This window comes from Pecten maximus, chromosome 2 (genome assembly GCF_902652985.1).
Source record: "Pecten maximus chromosome 2, xPecMax1.1, whole genome shotgun sequence".
Taxonomy (NCBI): Eukaryota; Metazoa; Mollusca; class Bivalvia; order Pectinida; family Pectinidae; genus Pecten; species Pecten maximus.
This window is the reverse complement of record NC_047016.1, coordinates 30,123,935-30,145,120: the sequence shown is the minus strand read 5'-3', so window position 1 is coordinate 30,145,120 and position 21,186 is coordinate 30,123,935. Positions and strand designations below refer to the sequence as shown.

Here is a 21,186-nt window from a genome sequence, read left to right as displayed (position 1 = left end):
GTATTTTATTTAATTCATAGACATTGCATACAAAAATACAAAATATCAGTTCATAATTAGCAAAAGGATCTGGAAACAAGCTTAAAGCTTTTATTTTTTTTTTTTTTATATCAATCCATCACCCTTAAAAAAGTCAGCATAATTTTACGTAGCATAGTGGTCAAGTCAGAGTAATTATAAGTTTTCCCGAATGTTGTGATAAGGTTCTGATAATAATGCTATGTATGGAATTCTAATCGAAAACACTTAAAACTTTACCATAATGAAAAAAAATTTTAAGATATCATTATAACCAAAAACATGTTAAAATGAAATTAAAATGAGTACGAAATAAGGAAAATTAAACTTTAATTTCCTTGAATAATATAAGTGGGGTTTTCTTGCAATGGAATAGTTGAGTTTTCCTGGATGGTAGTAGTGGATATTTCTTGGATGTTTCCATGGGTGACAGTAAAGTGAAGATTTCTTTGATGAAAATATTGGAGTTCCAAGGTTGTTTCCCGGGATAACAGTAGTGACGTTCCGATGATTTAAATCGTTTTTCTGTTGAGGGAAGAGCTTGGTTGTCCACAGATGGTCTCCCTAAACCTAGTATTTTATGGCGTACTTCTCTATCATTAACTTAAAGGAGCGATTCCATCCCCTTTCCTCCCCCATAACCCCGTACCTTCAATATCAAACGGCCCTCAAACATAGGCCCGAAACCGTATACTTTACCACAATATAGAAACGATGGAGCTGACTTGGCCTGTAGCTTTGACTGTGCTGTAAATATACGCTTTATTTCACTATAATTATACAGTATTGAGGATATTGTCTGTAACTCGATGCCGGGTAATGTAATGGTGTGAACAAAAATGACAAACTTGGACTTTTGAGAAGCTATGTACAGCCAGGAAAGTCCTGGGGAACAAGATCTGTACAACTCTAATATTACCATCTGGTTTCATAATACATCATTTTCGCATCCTTTAAAAAATTGTCGCGCGTATGGCGGACCTTTTTACATGTAGTTATGACCTCTAGCCTCAAAATTATTCTTTATATCTAGATTGAAATGCGAAATTTCCAGTTTTAATGAAATAAAATACGTAAATGCCTTTCAGAGAGCCAGGAAAGGCGTCAAAATAAAATATAGCGTATATTTAAAATGATATGAGCATAAATAAAGCTGAATCAGTTTATTTAATTGCTCAACTAGATTCTGTGTTACATATCAGAAGACTACAATTGTCAAGTTCTAATGAGTAGTATCCAAAGCAAACCTTGTCATTACATACGGAAAACTGATTAAAGCTTATCATTAATCTTGGTAATCCTAACTAAGCCATTTACATAATTAAACATTTATAAAGTAGTAACATTTTTTTTGCTCCTGATCAAGACTAATGGAATATAAACATACGACTTTTGTTTGTGCCCTGTATAATTTTCTATGGTCAAAGTAAACACTATTTTCCCACACATTGCCTACAGCTATTTTAAGTTGATAAATGACGACCAACATAAGATTAATATGAATACTGCAACATGCCCAGTTATATCTGTATAAGTTGACAGCCCCCACAGAACAGCTAATTCATATAGAATTATTCTGCATATTTATAGAGAAAGCCACGTTACATGCAATGTTTACAAAAAACAAGTTAATTATTCAACAGTTCAGCACGATTTATCTGTATCTCTTTTATGTCTATCATTGCCCATTTTCCTAAGACCCGTTAGGTATTTTCAGTAAAAATATCAAGTCTAAATTAAAATAAAATAAAATAAAAAAATGTAGATCAATCAGTTTTTTTATTTATTATTTCCCATTTTCCAAAAGCCTGTTCTGTATTTTCAGAAAAAATATATAAAGTTAAAAAAAGTGAAAGAAAACAAAATCATCATACAAATAGGTCGTGTTTATTGACGTAACAAATTAATATTATTTTTTCATACTAATGAACAAATCGTGCATGCAATTAGGGATATCATTATTTGAATAATATCAATAAATGATATGATCTATCATAATAAAATGTATTGTATATATATAAAAAACAATATCAGGATTGTCCCATATATAATATCCACCTGTGTTAACTTAGATAATAATGAAATATAATAATGATAACACATATCATTTGTAAAATAAAGATAAAAACGCAACATTCGTTCAAATAATAAGAATCCCATTTTATTTCAAGGGATTGGTCACAGGACACTTAACTGAATACCATCTTTAATGAAATAAAGTAATAAATATAAAATTGCACCATACAGCTGTCGTTCAAGGACTGTCAGTAATACTAGGACACAAATGTGTGGAAATCCTAAAGGGGAGAGCCTGAATCATATGCACAGTAATGTGATTTGGATTTCATATACCTATGGATTGTAATGTGATTTGAATTACATATACCTGTGGATTGTAATGTGATTTGAATTACATATACCTGTGGATTGTAATGTGATTTGAATCACATATACCTGTAGATTGTAATGTGATTTGAATTAAATATAAATGTGGAGTTCAAAGCGATTTGAATCACATATACCTGTGAACGGGAATGTGATTTTGCATACAAATGGCATGTAAGAAGAGAATAAATCGTTTTATAACAATCAGATAATTAATTCTATTTTTTTTTACAAATAACGCTCCAGTATTTTTAAAGCCACTACGTTGATTGTTTCTTTTTTTAACTTTTTAAATTAAGCATCTGATTGTTATGAAACGATTTATTCTCCTCTTACATGTCATATCTAAATACAAATCACATTCCCGTTCACAAGTACACGTGGCCCGAATAAGGGATAGTTTATTGTTAGCAATTGTTTATTCATGCTTTGCCAGTATATTTATACAGATGAAATTGACAACATTTAACTATATTTAGTATTAAGTACATTTTAAGAGATGTCAGGTTGATATAACAGTTGTCTATTTGACCAACATACTTTTGCTCTGTTTCTTTATCTACGATATGTAATATAATCTTTAGACAGAGTGTACTGTTCTAGGTCCAGTAATGAGAGGGGTACTATAAACCTGACACAATGTCAAACTTAAGACCTTGGTTTATGGGTTTCAAACTCTTCACCCTGTCAATTACACATCCTAGTTAGCTTTAAACAATAGCCAGCTGTAAATATGACAATACATAATTGTGTTTTTCTCACCTGTAAGCAAACTCCACGTTACCTTACCGCTACATTGTCATTTCCTACTTACTATGTTCTTCGAACTGTGTAGGTAATATACCCCCCTCCCCCAATCTATATATTAAGCTCTACAAACAAACACAATGTTTGGCATATAGTCTATTTTAAGAATATTCAGAATGATTTCTTTCTAGCATTATGCATCATTACTTGAAATCTTTCACGCAGATGAGTCGAATTTAATTTTTTCTGAGCTTGTTTTTACCTCTGGATATTTTTTTTGTCAAATAATCGCCTGAAGCAAAGTACTTTTGTGATGACAGCTTTTTATGCTAATGTTTGTATACATATATACATAGATAGTATTTAGTTTACATCAATAAGAGAAAAAATCCTAAAAATATAATTAGTGGAATAAAAGAGGCATTGTTCTCTGTAACTTCTTTGTTGATTTAAAATGTACATAACAATTAAAAAATAATGAAAATTATTTGGGTATTTTTATTCTATAATGTCACATTGTAACAGGTTGCAATATGTTAGTGTTAAAAATAAAATGTAGAATATTCAAAATGCTCACAAAATTCTTTATTTCAAAGACATTTTCAGGCGATTCAGAAAATTATGTAAACATGGAAACATATTTTACGAAAAAACACCAAAACACTTAAAATGATACAATTTGATATAAAGAAGATATTTTTAAAGTTGAATAATTTTGAAGCAATTCCGCTTGCTTAATTTATGTAATAAGTAGGATGAAGACATTAGGTTAATATAAAAACAATGTGCTAACTCCAATTTGTGAAAACATAAATGGTAAATATATGTAATAGTTGTGTTCAGTGTTAGGTTACCAGGTATAAAATATGTATCTATGAATTACAAGAAACTTTAGAAGGGAAAATAACAGTATAGCTTTAATGATAGATGATATGAATTTAAAACACACACACAAAACAAAAGAATAAACATCTACACTGGATAGGCAGTTGTCCATTTCGTGTAGTCATTCACAAGGAATCAATTTCTGTGCTAATGAGGATGTAGTTTGTACGGATAAATATACATGTTATTCTAGTAGCATACCCTTCCTCCCTGTGAGCTGGATAAGCAAGACCACACAGACAAATCCAGGATCACTTTTACTCTGCCCATACTTAAGAACAAATAAATATTTACAAATGTAAATGCCTTCATTTAACATCAGGTGGCCATTCTACGTATCTCTTAATAAACACTATATATAATGACAATGTGTTATATTCTTGTAGCTCGACGTTGTCCAGTTTTGTGATGGATCGATCACAGCTATTGGGCAAAGTCAATATGACCACAACAGTGGTAATTTGTAGGAACTGTCAAAAGAATTGATGCATTACTTTCCTTCGGAAAGAAACAGTTGCCAGAAGTGAAATGATCACCCGTTATGCTAACCTTGTACCGTCAATACTAGTGTCAACAATTAGATCATTGTTAAGAGGCAATTTTTCATCTGTCACTTTGGACTCATGTCTGCCTAGATTCACCAATAAACTATCTATCAGCAAGTTGTACAGAAGGAAATCATGCGAGTAAACTCTTGTTAATAAGATAGCATTGAACGTGTAGTGGATTAAATAAAACCATTCAGGAGTTAATGAAGCGACAAAGTGAAGGAGAAAGCGATTAGAAGATCTCTCATCAGAGACTATTGCCTACATACATGTGATTGTGTAGTTATGAGACACAGGTATATAGGGTCTCCTTCATGTCCGTTATAGTTGTAGATGGCTATGCATGCCATCATGTATCGGATAATACCTGTGTGTAGTATTTGTCTTAGGTAATATAACACGTTATACGACTGTACATGTGTTCGCCTCAGACAAATGATACGCTACATTACGTTATTCAATTGATAAGCTATAAAATAAGCCAGAGCTGTTTGAACAGATTCATCAAAGCGATTTTTTGACTCTAGTGATAATATGAACATTTAGGTTTAAATCAATATTTGGGAATAATGAAATACAAGAACGGAAGGACGGGGATGCATTATTGGGAATATTTGGGTAGGTGCACGAAAATGCCCTGTTGAGAAATTTTAGGTAGGAATAAAACATGTTTTGAGTGATTTTTGGATGCTGATTCAGCGCTGAAATGTCCTATTAATTTAAATACTATTTATTACAGAAACATTTGCAGTAACAGCATTTTGTTTGAAGAGTATGTATATGGGGATTGGACAACAGGTTTATTTTTCATGTTTCCTCATGTCTTGGTGAAAATGTTTTGGGTAGGAATATTAAGTTGTGTAAAGACATTTTAAGCGATTTTTGATATTTTTTCTCTAAACAGTTTGCTTTATTATATATAAACAAACACTATCAATGCTATGAATGACCTATCGAATCCATACTGATCAGCTCGGTCGTAAATGTATTTTTTGATACCCTGATCCACATTTCCACCATAGAAAGGCATTCAGATAATATCACAACCACTGATGGGCAGCCGAGGGTAAAGGCCGTCTCACAAACACCACCCAAGCGATCCATTACTGGTATAAATATTTCACAGGAAATCCTAATACATTTGTTTTGAATTGCAGCGGTAAGATATACTGGGGATATGAAAGCATTTAAAATAGACATACATTTTGCACATTGCTTTTGACAGTTAAGGATGTAACGCAAAAAGTTTTATCTATATATATAGCATCATTTCAATTTTTGGTTTTTTCTTTTCATAATTTCTTCATTTTCCTAGTTTTATGAATAACTGGTTTGATAATATTGTTTGTGATTGTAAGCCATGGTCGAGTCAATAATTTTAATAAATCATTTATCCTACGCCACTCGGTGTAATTGTCGTGCTCAATTTAACCTTGCGTGAAGACCAGACACTGGCGTCTAATGGAAGGCTCATGTTTTAAAAAAAGTGTTTGGAATTAACTTTTCATTAGATCAGGCATGACATGGTTCCTAACTTCTACCTGACACGGTTATACCTTTAAATAAACAATCAATATATGGGTGATACCTTCGGTGTCAGGAGGTATACGTGTACAACGCACCGGGAACGCGAGGGGTAGAATTCTATTATTCCAGACAATATCGCGATTGTCGATATGTAATTTTTAATAAGCACACATTGTACGTAATACTAATTGCACAACACAATGTTGAAATGACTTGGTTTATGATACAGAACCACAGAACAATACATAGACTAGACATACATATACCGGGCGTTTTATCTCCGACAGATAAATACATCTATACAAATTAATCGAGCACCCCATTTAAATTGTATAAGCTAACATGTTTCCACCAGGCTGTGTAACCATAAAAGGTCAATTAATTTATGTAATTTTAAATGAATGCAATTTAGTATATATTTGTTGTTCTGTACCTGGTTACCGTGTTAAAAACGTAAAAACAAATTTCAATTTGTCACCTGCTTGTATCTGTCACTAGTGTTTACGAGACTAAAGTGACCTTGATGACAAATCTCCAACAGATCACAGTGGTTTCGTTATATGGTCTATATAAGAGTTCGTTTGTTAAAATTAACTTTAGACAGTACCTAGCCATATTTTCTGTTATACGGGATTTTAGCATTACAGTGTTATGCTGGTCAGTTCACGGTCGCCTGTGGCCGGAGAATGGCCATATCGACACGACTGGCGACACATCGTCGTATTCTCACAGTTCCTATTCTGGTCAACATTCCTTGTGTCCATTCGAAGTTTTGTCACATTAATCTGTCCGAATGATCGTCCAGGCCAGAGACCGCCTTAACATCGCACCCCGACTGACAGCTTGCCCCCACCATGTACATAACTCATTAATTACAAACATGCAAACGGTATTGATTCATAACATCGACGTAGTTTTAGCGTTTGAAGTTGGTGTCCCTTTGAGACAGGTTATTAGTATTGTTGAAATTCAGTGGTTGGCGTTTTTTCTCAAGCGTTTATTAATAAAAATGATAAATATGTTTATTATTCAAAAGATAGGTTGCGCTGATATGTCAGTGAGCCACGCAATTATGCAACGCGAATAATAACCATTAGACAGCATAGCCGTACTGGGTGTCTCGCTGACTTCGCCAACCGCCATTTTGGTAAACATTAGAAAAATCAGAATCGTTAGAAAATAATATTAGTTTGGTTCACAGAAAACTTTGATATGTGATGCGTACCAGACAAATGTGAGTGATCCTTGTGTCCAGACCGAGGTTTGGCTGTCCTCATTACGAGGTTAGGTTACTGAGGGGGTTCAAAGAACAAAGAGGATACTCTCTAAACGATATTGATTAAAATACGAGTTCGTACATCGTAAAACGATTATATATGGACACTTTCTTCATGAAGGGAATAGCACAAACACTATTGCCTGTGTCTTATTATAGAGCAGGGTGTTTGTTTATAAAGTAGTCCCTTCAGGAACCTCGCGGAAATATAATTCTATTGACAGCAACGAGGGTGAGGAAATAATCAGATGGCTGTTATGAGACAAAATGAAGAGTGACACTGTTTCAGTATCCTCGTGATTCTACATTGTCATTGTACCTCTACTGATATAGCAATATACAATAGATGACCGCCACCATCCACATGGCAGCTCGCTTACACAATGGCTACAGGTTAGATTCTCCTTCCTGGAATAATCGCATGATTACCGGTTTAAATCAATACCAATTAGCAAAACTTGCTCATCAGGAGAGACGTTTCTTTACCGGAAGTTAATTAGGTATGATATAAGAGCAACGCCAGACAGGTACAGGAGTATTAGATTTTCAATAAACAAGCACAGAAATTATTTCTATAGATTATTAATTGGATTAAGGAAGATTTGGTGTCTTGCAATGCTACCAAAGGAAATCAATATCCCTGAATGGTTGGACAATTTTCACTTGTTCACCATGGCAATCGTCATTCTCACAAATAGGTAATGTTAAATGAAGACAGGTGTCTAGAAAAATATTATAGAAGGAGAGAATAGAATAATAATATACCATTTGTTATAATTTGGGGAGCAATTAATTCTAGTTTCTCTCAAATCTTCCCAGTAAGAGACGGTAAAAGACAACTTCCTTTTTACTGGAGGATTTCAGTTACGATACAGGATCACAGGGAATCTAGCCAGAAGAAACGGGGAAAAAACACAAGATAATGCTAGGGACATAATATAATTCGCTGATTATCGATATAAATTTGTTGAATATAAATAATATTGCCTTTTAATTTTGTATTGCGCCTCGTTATGCACACTTTATACACTTCTGATATTAGTGTGTATTTATTTTATTTCGTGTCTCTCTGGCGAGATCGTGTCACAAAACAGCACATCATTATACTGTCCTTCACCTTGGATCGCATGACCGAGGTTAGGATGAACGCTTCCGAATTTGGTGGACATTCTTTGACCACTTTTCCCACGGACATAGAAAACTTTTTTCTCACAATGTTTTCCTTCAAAACCGTCGTACTATCTGTGTACTGACTGTCAGTCATACTACAATCTCTGTCGATCATCCAAAGACTGGACTGTCATGGCGGACATGGACATGACAGACCAGTAGGCCCATATAAGTGTCCACTGCAGTGACATCACGTACGACAGACATTCGATGTGAGTGGACAAATAGTCCGTCCAGGTTTCTGTTGTGTCATAAGTGAGGGCTATCATGGGATGCCACAAATGTTGACAGATACGTAACTTAAATGAAGGTGAACATACCAGCTCTTTTAAGATTTACACTGGATGTTATTTCCAATTGTACTAACCTATAGAAAACAAAATATAACCGATAATTTGGATATGTAAATAAAAAAAGAGAGAATATAACTGACATTTTGAGGGGATTGAGAAATGGTTTTCCCACACCTGGATAGCTAGCTCAATGTCATTTGTGTAACGAAAAGTTAATTTTGCCAGTTCGATTTAACTATTATAGACCTTTTCTGAGGTCATGTCTATTATCCACTGACCTGCCTATATATAGTGACAGGAACACGTCTATCACTGATGTCAACGCGTTATTTAAGCATTTTAAAAGTTCGTGTGGTCACACTGTACATCATGTTAATAAGACATGTGGACCGTTAACGACGCACTAATTAGCACACAATGAAACTCTTAATTACAATTTATACACAATCGTATAATAAATCTATTAATTAAGTGTTTTTATTAAATGATATTATACAACTATTAATTACATATTAGACACATGCGCGCATTATATATGTATTACTTACATTTTAAATAGATATTTCACCTGTAGATATATCTGTAATGATGTGATTCGGAGATGGTTTATGTGGCCATAGCTCAATGGCCTTAACACGAAGACTTATTAATTAAGATAAGCCAATTAATAATACTGACATTATATATTTTAAAGATGTCAGTGGTGAGAAGCGGAGGCGGAAGTAACGAGAATAGCATGTGTCGGACGTAATCTATCTCTCCTTCCATTAAATAGAAATCACCCGGACTCAGCGTCAGTAAACCGCTTGATGAGGTTTCATATATTCTCCAAAGTCATCATATCTATTCCATACTCTGATAATGCATTGCTATACGAATGCTTCTTTATATACCTTTCGAAACAACCCAATATTAACCAGCTTGATTACAAGGTCAGTAAATGTAAATGTGTACCTGTTGATAAGACATTAACCGATATCTCCAGCGAGAAATTAAGAAAAAGAAAATTCAAATTAATTTCAAGTTGTGTTTGGTCAACAGGAAATACAAAACACACGGTCTGTTGCATATAATATGTCGACAGTAACGGCTGAGATCCATCGCAAAGCGGACTGCATGTGTAGGGAGTTTCAGTCGCCTTTTAGGTAGGGCAGGTTCAGCCGAGGACAAACAGATAACGCGGGGGATGACGAGTAAAATAGAGACAGTGTCTTACCCGGAGTCAGTATGGCGTTAGGAAATAGTCATGAAGGGTCATCGTTACCACATTACCAGGCTCTTACAATGTATAGCCTGATCTACTTACAATAGGTGAAAACGAAAGGCTCCCAAATGTGTCGAGTTTAACAGAATATCATATCGTTGCACTGACATCATAGCTCATAGTTACCTCGTTAGGGCCGACTCATGTCGTCCCTATGGTGTTCTAGTGTTGTTCATTGCGGGAACATTACTCTTTAACAAATGTTTGAAAACGAGCGGCATTTAATAGAATAGCTGATCCTAGAATACGGTAGCCTGAACGCGAGTTGGCAGTCGTTTTACCCACGATTTACGATAACAGAACGGAAATAAAGAAAAGCAGACCAATACGATTCAATATCGATGGTTCATTTATTTGTGATTAACTCCCGTATTACCAAGAGTCTGAGGACGTCCCCACCCATTAAACAGGGCGCGGAACAGCCGTCCATCACCGCTTCACGACGCTTGGCCTCTGAGACATCCTAGCCCACAATTACTACCTGTTAGCTCAATTGGCGATTACAAATTGATACGCACACTTCCAGATCTCTTCAAATGCGATTTCCACTGATTTTCACAATGCTGAAAGTGCTTATTGAACGTTTCTGAACATTAAAACGCCAATCTTAATACTTTTCCTTTCGTTTTCTCGATATCATATAATGTGTTCAAACGCAATCAACGTAATGATAGCTATAAGACGGTGCGTGATGATGATAAAATAAATGGAATAATTGCACGTGATAAATATGGCGAAAGTTAAACCAACAAACATGCTACTTACTAACACCATCTTAAACAAATGACGTATTGTTATCACTGAAATTTAGTTTTCAATCTGGTTTTAGACGTTTACATGCCATTACTCATTTTTGACTAACTTAGCATTCTTCTACAAGACAAGACCAGCATTTGAATTTCTATGAAAAATATTGTGATATGCTTTTGTTATTCAATTTTTGACCCAGATATTTGAAAGTTACGATAAAGTCCAAATCGAGAACTGAAAACAACCGTAATTGCAATATCGGGAAAAATATAGTGTAACTGTTCTCTTACCAAGTTAAAATAGGTCGAATATTGAATGATATTCGTGTTGAGTAACTCCTAAATAATTTTCAATTTACGAACAATACGCTGTGTGTGATATATACAATGCAGAAAACTAACTGTTAATTATTTCGTTATAATGGTTTATCAAAAAACGCCCCTCAGAAAATAAGGTGTTTGGTAATTTACTGTTCTTTTAGTGTACAGTTTTATCCATTTAGGACTTCACAGTTGATAGAAATGTCGGATTTCTGAGCCTTTTATTTGGTAACGATGAGATGTTGGCACCACTATCACGTGCCAAGTTTGGGACCCATCAGTTACATCTTGGTCGCTCGGCAGCTTTATAGACAATCGATTTTTGTATGCGATACAAGCATCCGCGGGACCTATGGAGAATTGAAAACTCTCCCTAACTTGACAGAAGCTATACATAAAGTTTATCTACGTAAACAGACACACAGCGTAACGGGGAAGGAAACACGTTAATGAAATCTTTTGTAGTCAAACCCATCAATAACATAGCTCAGCTATTCAAATGCACGACAGCGATCGAAAAATAGTGCTACGTAGTTACATGGTAAAACGCCATTCCCGTTTAGTTGCTGTGCCCATAAGCGAAACGCTCAGGACATTAATTGCGAAATAACGCTAAACAATAAAAGTATAATTTTATTCATTTATCCGAACGCAAATCCATCATATGTGTTTAGTTTATGCATATCTAACAGGTTACCGATGTAAATGTCTGCCGTAGATAGTATGATGCATGTGTCTATGGCTGAATTTGTGACCCCCGTTACAGGGTTATATATTTGATGACAATAATTTACTTACTTGACACTTATCCGCCTTCATATGCATGTAATTAAAGCAATTAAACGGGAAATGTGAACTATTTGCAAGTTAATTTTTATTTTGTATTTCGTTTGATCCTAACTTGATACAGATAATAAATCAATATTGTTATATATATAAACATGAACAGACAATTTAATATCACTTGTAGCACTCGCTCTCAACACCACATTCATCGACCCTTTGAATGCGATATCGGTCAGCTTAATTTTTTTTTTAAATCAAACGTTAGTATAAAACTGTCAAAATGCAAAAATGACACATGTTAGAATCTTGGAGTAATCGCCAAAGACACTGTAATCTTTATCTCAGTTCTCTTCATTGTTCTTTACTAAACTATAGTTTTTTCCCCAATATTTTATAAAATCTTTATATAAAAATGACAAATACAGTCAAGTAAAGGCAATCAGAGGATCAGTGGTGGCAGTAGCTACTGTCGTAGGTTTTATGTTCCGAGGGTAAATGCACTGGTGCGTTTTAGTACCATTAAGAAGAGCTCCCGGTCGTCCGTGTACTATGCATAGGTTCAATATCATAGTAATTGGGTCTATACTGTGACATAGTGTCTGTAAATCAAAACATTACGACAAAAAACAATCTTCACTGACAATTATTGAGCTAAATGTGATTCACTGAATTAATGACAAATATATATGTAGTCTTGGGCATAAAACTGACGATTAGAAACAATTGCAATCATGACTATGATGTATTCCACCGTAAAAAACACATATTTTATATTGTAATATGATTCTGCTATAAACTTGTCGCTTTATGTGATTATAAGTACTGGTCTGGTATAAAATCTGTACTCCTTACCGAGGTGCAACACATAATACATTGGATCCAATGTGTTTCATTCAAAACGTATCTTTAACTCAAGCATGTTTTGGCGTGGCGAGCGGTTTGTAAGACGGCGATGGTAATCTAAACTGGGAGTTAAAAAAAACCTGTAAATTTTACCAACATACGATGCCTGTAAACTCCGTGGACGTATGAGACAGGAAGGACGAGATCCGGCGCTATATATATTACACTGGCAAATATATTGGACGTATAAATCTAACATAAGGCCCCTTACTATACTGAAAACTGTCGCTTAAGATTTTGTCAAATTGACAATAAAGATTAAGTTATCAAACATGCACACACCTACTGTATGAGATAATTTATTACGTACTCCTCCCGGTAAATATGCATGTAGTGTTTACAATAAACGATGATGATGCTGAAGTCAACTGTTTGTTTGTATGTAATTGTATAATTTAATAAACAATTAGCTTCTCCCTATGTAATGTTTGTTAAATAATTCCACTAATGATTAAAGTACATGCAATAGCTATATAATTCCCAATAAACAATAACATAATTCGTACAAAGTTCGTGAGTATGGTAGTGGGAATCCTCTCATGTCTTGTGTGTTTTCCATTGTAAGGTTTCTATTGTACTTCCTGTTTGGGTCAAGCGCTCAATGATACAGACGGTGTTATAGCGATAGAGATCGGTAAATGCTGAATAACGGTATTACCAAACCTATAAACCACACAGATTGTCATCAGAATGACAGTCACACGTACACACACGTGTACAGGGAATGGCTTCATGCAATTTCTACCGTAGACTTTTATACAAACATTGAAAAATATATACTCATTTAATCAAATAGTTTGGAGGTATGAAGATGCGTTACTCCTCTGTGATATTGAGTAATACCAAAAGAAACGATCGCGATCTACCGTAATCAATACACTAACACATCAGTGCACTCTCCCTTATCTCGGCGTCTTCGGAAATAGAAAAAAATTGTCTTAGACACTTTCCAACACCACTGTCTGATCCTTCCTGGTATACCAAAATTACAACCATTGTGAAACCTCTATCGTCAGTATGAAACAGAACTCGGTTGCACTACGATATGTTAGATAGTGTTTACACCCAACTGTAACGATCATTTCCTTCCCTTCTCGCTTAACGTGGCGACTTATTTTCAATTAAAACCATAATCAAAACAATCGTAATATGAAACATTTTAATCAAACATTTGAAAAATATGACGAAATAAAGTTCCCAGGGAGTAATTCGGGAAGCCCATGGATACAGGAAATCCATTATATAATGGCCTCCAGTCCCGGCACATAGGTTTGATGTAGATATACAGAACATGTGTATACTAGGGACCTGACTTTATATATACGGATTCTTGATGAAATCAAATCAAGCGGGAGAAACAATATAGCTGCAATAACGTTCCATCGTGTCATCGATTCGTGATATCGCACGTCAGAAGGTATATCTGACATAGTCCATTACACACAATCATATTGATGTCGAAATAACAGAAAGATTTTTATGAAGATTTAATACGGAATTTTGAAATGATTAATGTCTGATTAAACGTATAGATATCAAAGGCTTGTACCATGTTTGTCCTATATATGCCCCCCCCCCCCCCCCCCCCCCGTTTTGAATAGGTACTATTATCAGATCTCGACTTATTGATTGACAAAGATTTAAATTATTAAATGACCCCATTTTATATTGATCTTTACTAATTATCTGAAATCTGGCTATGCCATGTTCCTTAAGTATTTTTCATTACATTCCAATGTCATTGCAACGACTGCTTTGATAACTAGTTTCACCGGATGGGAACTCTTGGGGGACTATTTTTTCACATCTAACCCACCCAGACTGTTGAAACCACCCACCTGGTTACGGATGAAAGGCCTAGAGAGACATTACCGCCATTTGGGTCGTTCGTTATACCTCTGGAGTTATTTATGCGTTGTAACATCCTCTAGACTTCGTACAGATACAGTCACCCATAGGGAAGACATCCTCAATGCTATGAGATATGGTCGAGAACGTTTGTTTATCGCACAACCGTCGAGGTAGGCATCGGAGTCCCGTCGTGTTTGGAACGGGCTTTGGTTTTGTAAATATTGTGAAGCGTCTGTGAAACTCGGCTTTGTGGTAGATCTCGTGAGCATGAGTTATGGCGGGCGTAGGGATACAAGAACGTTTAGCAAATGTTAAGAGTAATGGGGCGTACGTTACACATTGTGGAAACAAATTCTATTGATAACATCTGAGACTTGCTTTAGTCGTAAATAGAAAATCTGGCGGGATGATTTAAGAAGGCGTCTCTGAATTAAACACGTCAGCGGAATAAATCTAGATCTGTGCACTATACACTTGAAAACAAAGGTTGATGGAACTGACCATAGACCACCAAGGGGAGTCCCATATCGATACTTATAAAACTATTACTTACCTCGTAAATCTGTTTTATTTAGGTTAGCAGGGTATTAATGAAATGCAGAATCGCTTTCTTGCGACTCGGTCCTATGTTTATTGCACTTTTTATGTATACTAGAAATAACATAAGCGTTACTGATTTTATTAATTCAATATGTATATATATATTCTGTAGATAAAAGACAATACCTCTTTGCGATAACAAAGCGACAATTCACTAGACGTACAGCGCTAGGCCTTCTACCAAGACGTCTTCGTTGGCAGACAAGCCTTATTATATACATCTTGCGAATTAGTTTGATTTATCTAGTTTTATACGAAAATCAAATGCAAAATTTATGATAAAAATGTTGATTTATCATTTCAACTCTCTTGCTCTCTAGAAACCCCATCAATTCTCAGTGAGATATAATTTGAAATTAATATATCAAAATTCATTTCGGATGTAGCTGTTTTCTGCTTGAAATTATTTGAAATTAATATCTCAAATTCATCTCCGATTTCTAGATTTACTGCCGGTTTTTATTTAATTAGTTCCCTTGAAACACAGAAGCGTCTGCAGTAAGGTAGAACGAATGACACCACGTCACGTAAGACACACCGGTACAGATTGATTATCTAAGAAAACAAATTACTCAAAATAATTCAACCTTAAGATAGTCCCTCCTCCTCTCCGGTTCCCTTACCTCCCAACCATTGTCTGCGCTAAATTAGCCGGAAGTGTCTTCTACGAGGTACGAGTGATCACAGGGCTCGACTCTCTATCGTTTTGAGGTCTGAAAGGTGCAATTACGATGATGATGCTGTTGATGTATCACGCCTGATTGGTTTGTGTTCTGAAGCGAGGAATTACAATAAAAACAATACCATATACACATCACCGATACACCAGCCGTTCTCCGCATCCCCGATAATTACTTTGGGTGATGTGCATCCCAGCACCGTTAGACACAGGGCCTGTCCATCATTACCAAGGAACATGCAAACACATAGTCATTGTAGTAGCGTGTAGCAGATCATATTAACTATGTATAACAGCGACAACAGCAACAAATATAATGTGTTGATAACTGAATCTTGTTTGATGAATGATGTTTGTGGCATCGATCTTGTAAAGTTTTGAAATTTATATTATTCAACTAGTGCATTATACATGTAAGTCTCGCACAATGAAATGGCTGTATTGTATAGGGGAATAATACTTTGTATAATACTGTTTTAGTGTATGTTGAATGAGGACATATACCAATGTGCGTTGTTTATTTTACAAATCGATAATATGTATTCATTTGTTTTGGGGCTTCGAACATTCTGTGATACACTATTGTAAAGCCCACACATGCCTACTCACACACTACCAACACCTGTGTGGTGTGTGTCAGGATTTTAGTGACTGAGAACACTTTGATCACCAAACCGTGAAAGAAGGGGTTTGTGTCTGTACACATAGCTTCTCGCAACCTCACCGATTTCACTGAAATATCAATAATTTTTGTCCAGTTAAAATTGATATCGGAGTGCCTTGGTCCAGTTTACATTAAGATTATTTCAGAGTTAGGCAGTTTTAAGAAATATTAAAGATAAAATGTCGTTATATGCATGCCAATTCTCGTACATTCGTTGGGAATTGTTTATTGAATTTAAAATGATGATTAGTTCTAATAAGTGGTATGTTTGATGTTTCAGAAGCTAAAGGTAGAAAGAAGAGGAAGCCATATACCCGTTACCAGTCTATGGTGCTGGAAAATGAATTTTTGAACAGTTCTTATATAACACGACAAAAACGATGGGAAATATCGTGTAAGTTACAACTAACAGAGAGACAAGTGAAAGTTTGGTTTCAAAATAGACGAATGAAGAGGAAAAAGTTGAATGAACGCGCCAAAGCGAGACTGAGAGACGACCAAGAACCTAAAGATCATCATCATGCAGCACCCGGTCAAGGTCATCATTCAGTACAAGCGTGACAGTGACTATGATCATCTAGATTTCATTTAAAATATTTCTTCATCTTGTTGTCTCTCATCGTGCTCATAAATGGAACTCATGGAATTGAGTCGGGTATTCCAACCCGAACCCGATGGAGCACCACGTGACTTGAGAGTGAATGAAACTACTCGTGTGACGTCACAGGATTTTGTGCTAATTTGGTGGTGAGATGTGCTAATGATAGATTACCGGTTGGAGTTCGATTGATTTATATCTTGGACACAGTCGTATAAGCTAGAAAACGTGTATGCCATGCATACAAAGAACAGTACGAGAGACGCTGAAAACGAACATTACCATACCGGTAAACATATTTGGTGCGAACTTGTAACTGATTTAGTAGGTTTGTGGAACATTTTGAAAAGTGGCTATTTGCAGGATCGCTAGTTTTGTAGCCGGTATAGAAACCGGAAATAGATATGAGTGACGCCATTACTGTGTGCGTGTTTAAAGAGCTAGCGATGAGCGCCATTTCCAACTTGTATGTGCAGCAAGGACAAGCCATGCTAACGTCAAGTCTTGCAGATTAGCAAGACATCGGCCTAGCATGCCTGTAGATGCATCACCGAGTCCAACTATTGAGTCTGTTTTGTCAGTCAGTGTAATTCTAGAAATGACTCATCGAATTTTATGCCAGGGATTTTAGTTTTAGAAATATGTTGATATACGTTCTTGCCATATATATATTAGATATCGGTACAGAATACTTCATATGTAAATATACGAAATACGTGATATTTAATTTGTGAAAACAGTGTTGTTCGTAGGATCATCGTGTTATATTGTTCATACTATGTCGAAAGATGGTGGCGCTGCTGGTTTTATCGATATCACGTGACGATCAAAGAAACATTATGTCCCAGCTCATTCATGCGTGTAGATTTACACGTTCACATTCATATCATGATTATACATTTTAATATTTTTCAGTAACATGTTCACATTCTAATAGTTTCAAGCGTTTGATCAATTCAGATATCATCTGAATCTGCAGCGCCATCTGTGTATTAACGTTCTGTCTTTTCGTTGTCTTTGAGATTGCTTATTTCAAATACAAACTCGTGCTAAACATAGGTTTTTCTTTCTCTCTGTAACTGTCTGAGCGTTTGCAAAGTAATGGTACATTATATAGATATATATCAAAGTGTGCGAGAGGACAGTGTAAATGTATGTGGATGGTAGTGAATGAATTGGATGTATTCTCATTTTAAAAGAAAAAAGATAGTATTTTGTTGATTCCGTGTTTAAAATAGCTGATCCCATCACACATACTAATAACATGCTTTACCTTTGGAACTCCTACTACGTACTATGTTCAAATAAACTCGTTTCATTGTATAATTTATATTTTCTTCGTTACATACCATATTCATCTCTGAAACAATTTTTAAATTATTTTGCATTTAAATATGATGCATTTTGTATCAATTCGCATTTTATTTATCAAAGTTTGATAAGAACATAATGTGTTTATAAAGAGAAAATGTTGACAGCTGTATTTTCTATTTTCCAAATGGGTTGCCGTTTTTTGAAAACAGTATTAATAGGAACTAGGATTGTTTTGATAATATCAGTCTGAACATTTGAATTTCATTTTCTAGTATTGAAATATTAAACAATAGGTGTTGTAACACGTTTCTCTGATTTGATACAGATCAATGTTTAATGATTATATGTTAAACACATATCAATTGAATTAGATTAATTTTACCTCTATAGACTAGATCAAGTGGTCATACTTAGTTGAAATGAAACGGTATGATAACATTAACGAGTATTACATTATTTATTGAAATCTGTTGATATGGTCAAACTTAAGTGTATTTATTTTAGCTTAATTTTTATATGCCAAAATACTACCCAGACCAATGAAAATAGGAAATTACATATTGGTATTATATTGCTCAAACTGATATCACTATTTCGATATTCAATCTCTAAATGAAGTCAGAATCAGTTGAATAAAATAAGCTTCATCAATGTAATATTTTACATAGATCAAGTGCTGAAGAGTAGATGATTTCTGGTGTAAGATATAAAAGTTATTGAAATAACGATGTATATGGAATTTGAAAAGAAATAACATCATTTTCGAAATTCTTCACAAAAATGGAAAATGAACGAATTTAGACGAAACGCCAATATCAACATATGAATAACACATAATAAATTTTATCTCGACTAAATTTATCTTTAATCTTTCCTGTTACCTTTGACCTCTTTATCTATCTGCACGTGTATGCTAATTGATCTCTCTAATTTCTATAGATGTCAAAAAATTTCCAGCCATTGAAATATGTCCCGAAGGGGTACATCCTTTTATAACAAAACGGGCCTTTTCTTTATCCGTTCTGGTGTAGAAGGGTGCTCCCTATACAAAGTTTCATGGAATAAAATATGTTAAAATAAACAAAATGTCTTGTTATGTTTATATCCAAAAAAAAAGGTCATTGTGTAATCCAGAGAGCACTGTCCAGACCTCTGTCCGGACAAATGACTCTGGGTGTTAATCTAAGAAAATGTATGTATGCATTTAGCATTATGATGTGCACTCAAAATGACTATTTGTAATCGCACGTCAAGCGACTGTAACGGTCTAACGAAGATTTAAATTGATGATTGATGTATTGCTAAGATACTCAACGGAAAATAAAGTAAAATCTTGAGTGTCCCCTTCATGTGTAAGTTAAAACAAAAAACTGAAAAAAACTATGATGTCCAACGAGATTCTCGTTAAGACTTTGGCAAATCATCAGAGAAAAAAAAAGTATAATGAAAATCATGCGGATAATTTGTTTAAAACTGGTGAAAAAGATGACACAACTCATTACAATATGATGGCATTTAATGTTGCAGTTCATTGTTTATTAAGCATTCATATAGCTGTATATACAGCCACGGGACAATATCCTGACGCAATGTTGACATTATGTTTATGTTTGTTTAGTCAACATTTACTTAGATGACACACATGCCGTCTTACAGTCGTTTGGATTATTTAAGTATTTAGAAAGCTCTACCAATAAATAAAAATGTAAGAAAGCATTATATTCTTCGAAATAGACAATTTGGTATATTTACCTGCTAAATAGAAATATAACTATTGAAAGTATCATTAAAATTGTGGTAAAGGAACATGGAGGTATACGCATAGTTACTATCATAACCTCACCTTGTGCAAACTGAGACAAGGCGAAATTTAAACAATGGGTTTAAAACAGCTTTTAACACACAGAAAATATCTCATCTCAACTACTGTTATGAGGATTGCCTTGTGGTTATGTGAAAGCGATACTCTTCACGACGAAAAACAGATAAATAGTAACTTACACAAACACCACAAAGTATACGAGTGTTAATAATGGTAATCACATGCAATACATCTGCTTTTGTAATATTTGATTAGTATTGATTGTGTTATCCCATTTTAACAGTTCTACACGAACAAAATCAAAAATCTACTCATTGTTCATGGACAGGTATGGTTGCCGGAGTGGTGTTGTACCGTCACGTGACAGGTTGTTGACCGCGGAGTAGTGCTGTATATGTGACATGGTTTGATTGTTTATGGACCTTCACGGATATTGCGGTTGGATGTACGTTGTATTTGCATACCGATAAGAAAATACTAACTCTCAAGTACATGTTGTGTGCACAACAGCGCATTGTGATATGCTAAACCACTTTTTGTCTGTGTCAGTATCTGATGCAATACGACAGATTTTATAAGATAATGATTCATAACAGATTGTGTCTATATAATGGCTTATGAGTAAATTAATTTAAAACTGATTTCCAAGCTTTTGAAAATAACGAAACTGTTAAATCAAAGGACATTCTTTAACTTATGATTTTGTATGCTTATCCTGGCTGCAGTTGTTAAGGAATGCTATACAAACACCATCATCACGAATTCATAACTATAAAAATTCATAGA

General features: G+C 34.8%; 1 protein-coding gene across 2 annotated transcripts in view; it reads left to right on the top strand.

Moving 5' to 3' along the window:
* LOC117321763 (homeobox protein mab-5-like) overlaps positions 1-19,659 on the top strand; it is a 60,265-nt gene extending 40,606 nt beyond the window's left edge. For both annotated transcript variants that reach the window (XM_033876281.1, XM_033876280.1), the window contains exon 3: positions 16,947-19,659. In XM_033876281.1, coding sequence (XP_033732172.1) covers positions 16,947-17,227 — 281 coding nt within the window. In that variant the 3' untranslated portion in view covers positions 17,228-19,659. The remainder of the gene's footprint in view (positions 1-16,946) is intronic.
* Positions 19,660-21,186: the final 1,527 nt, after the last annotated feature.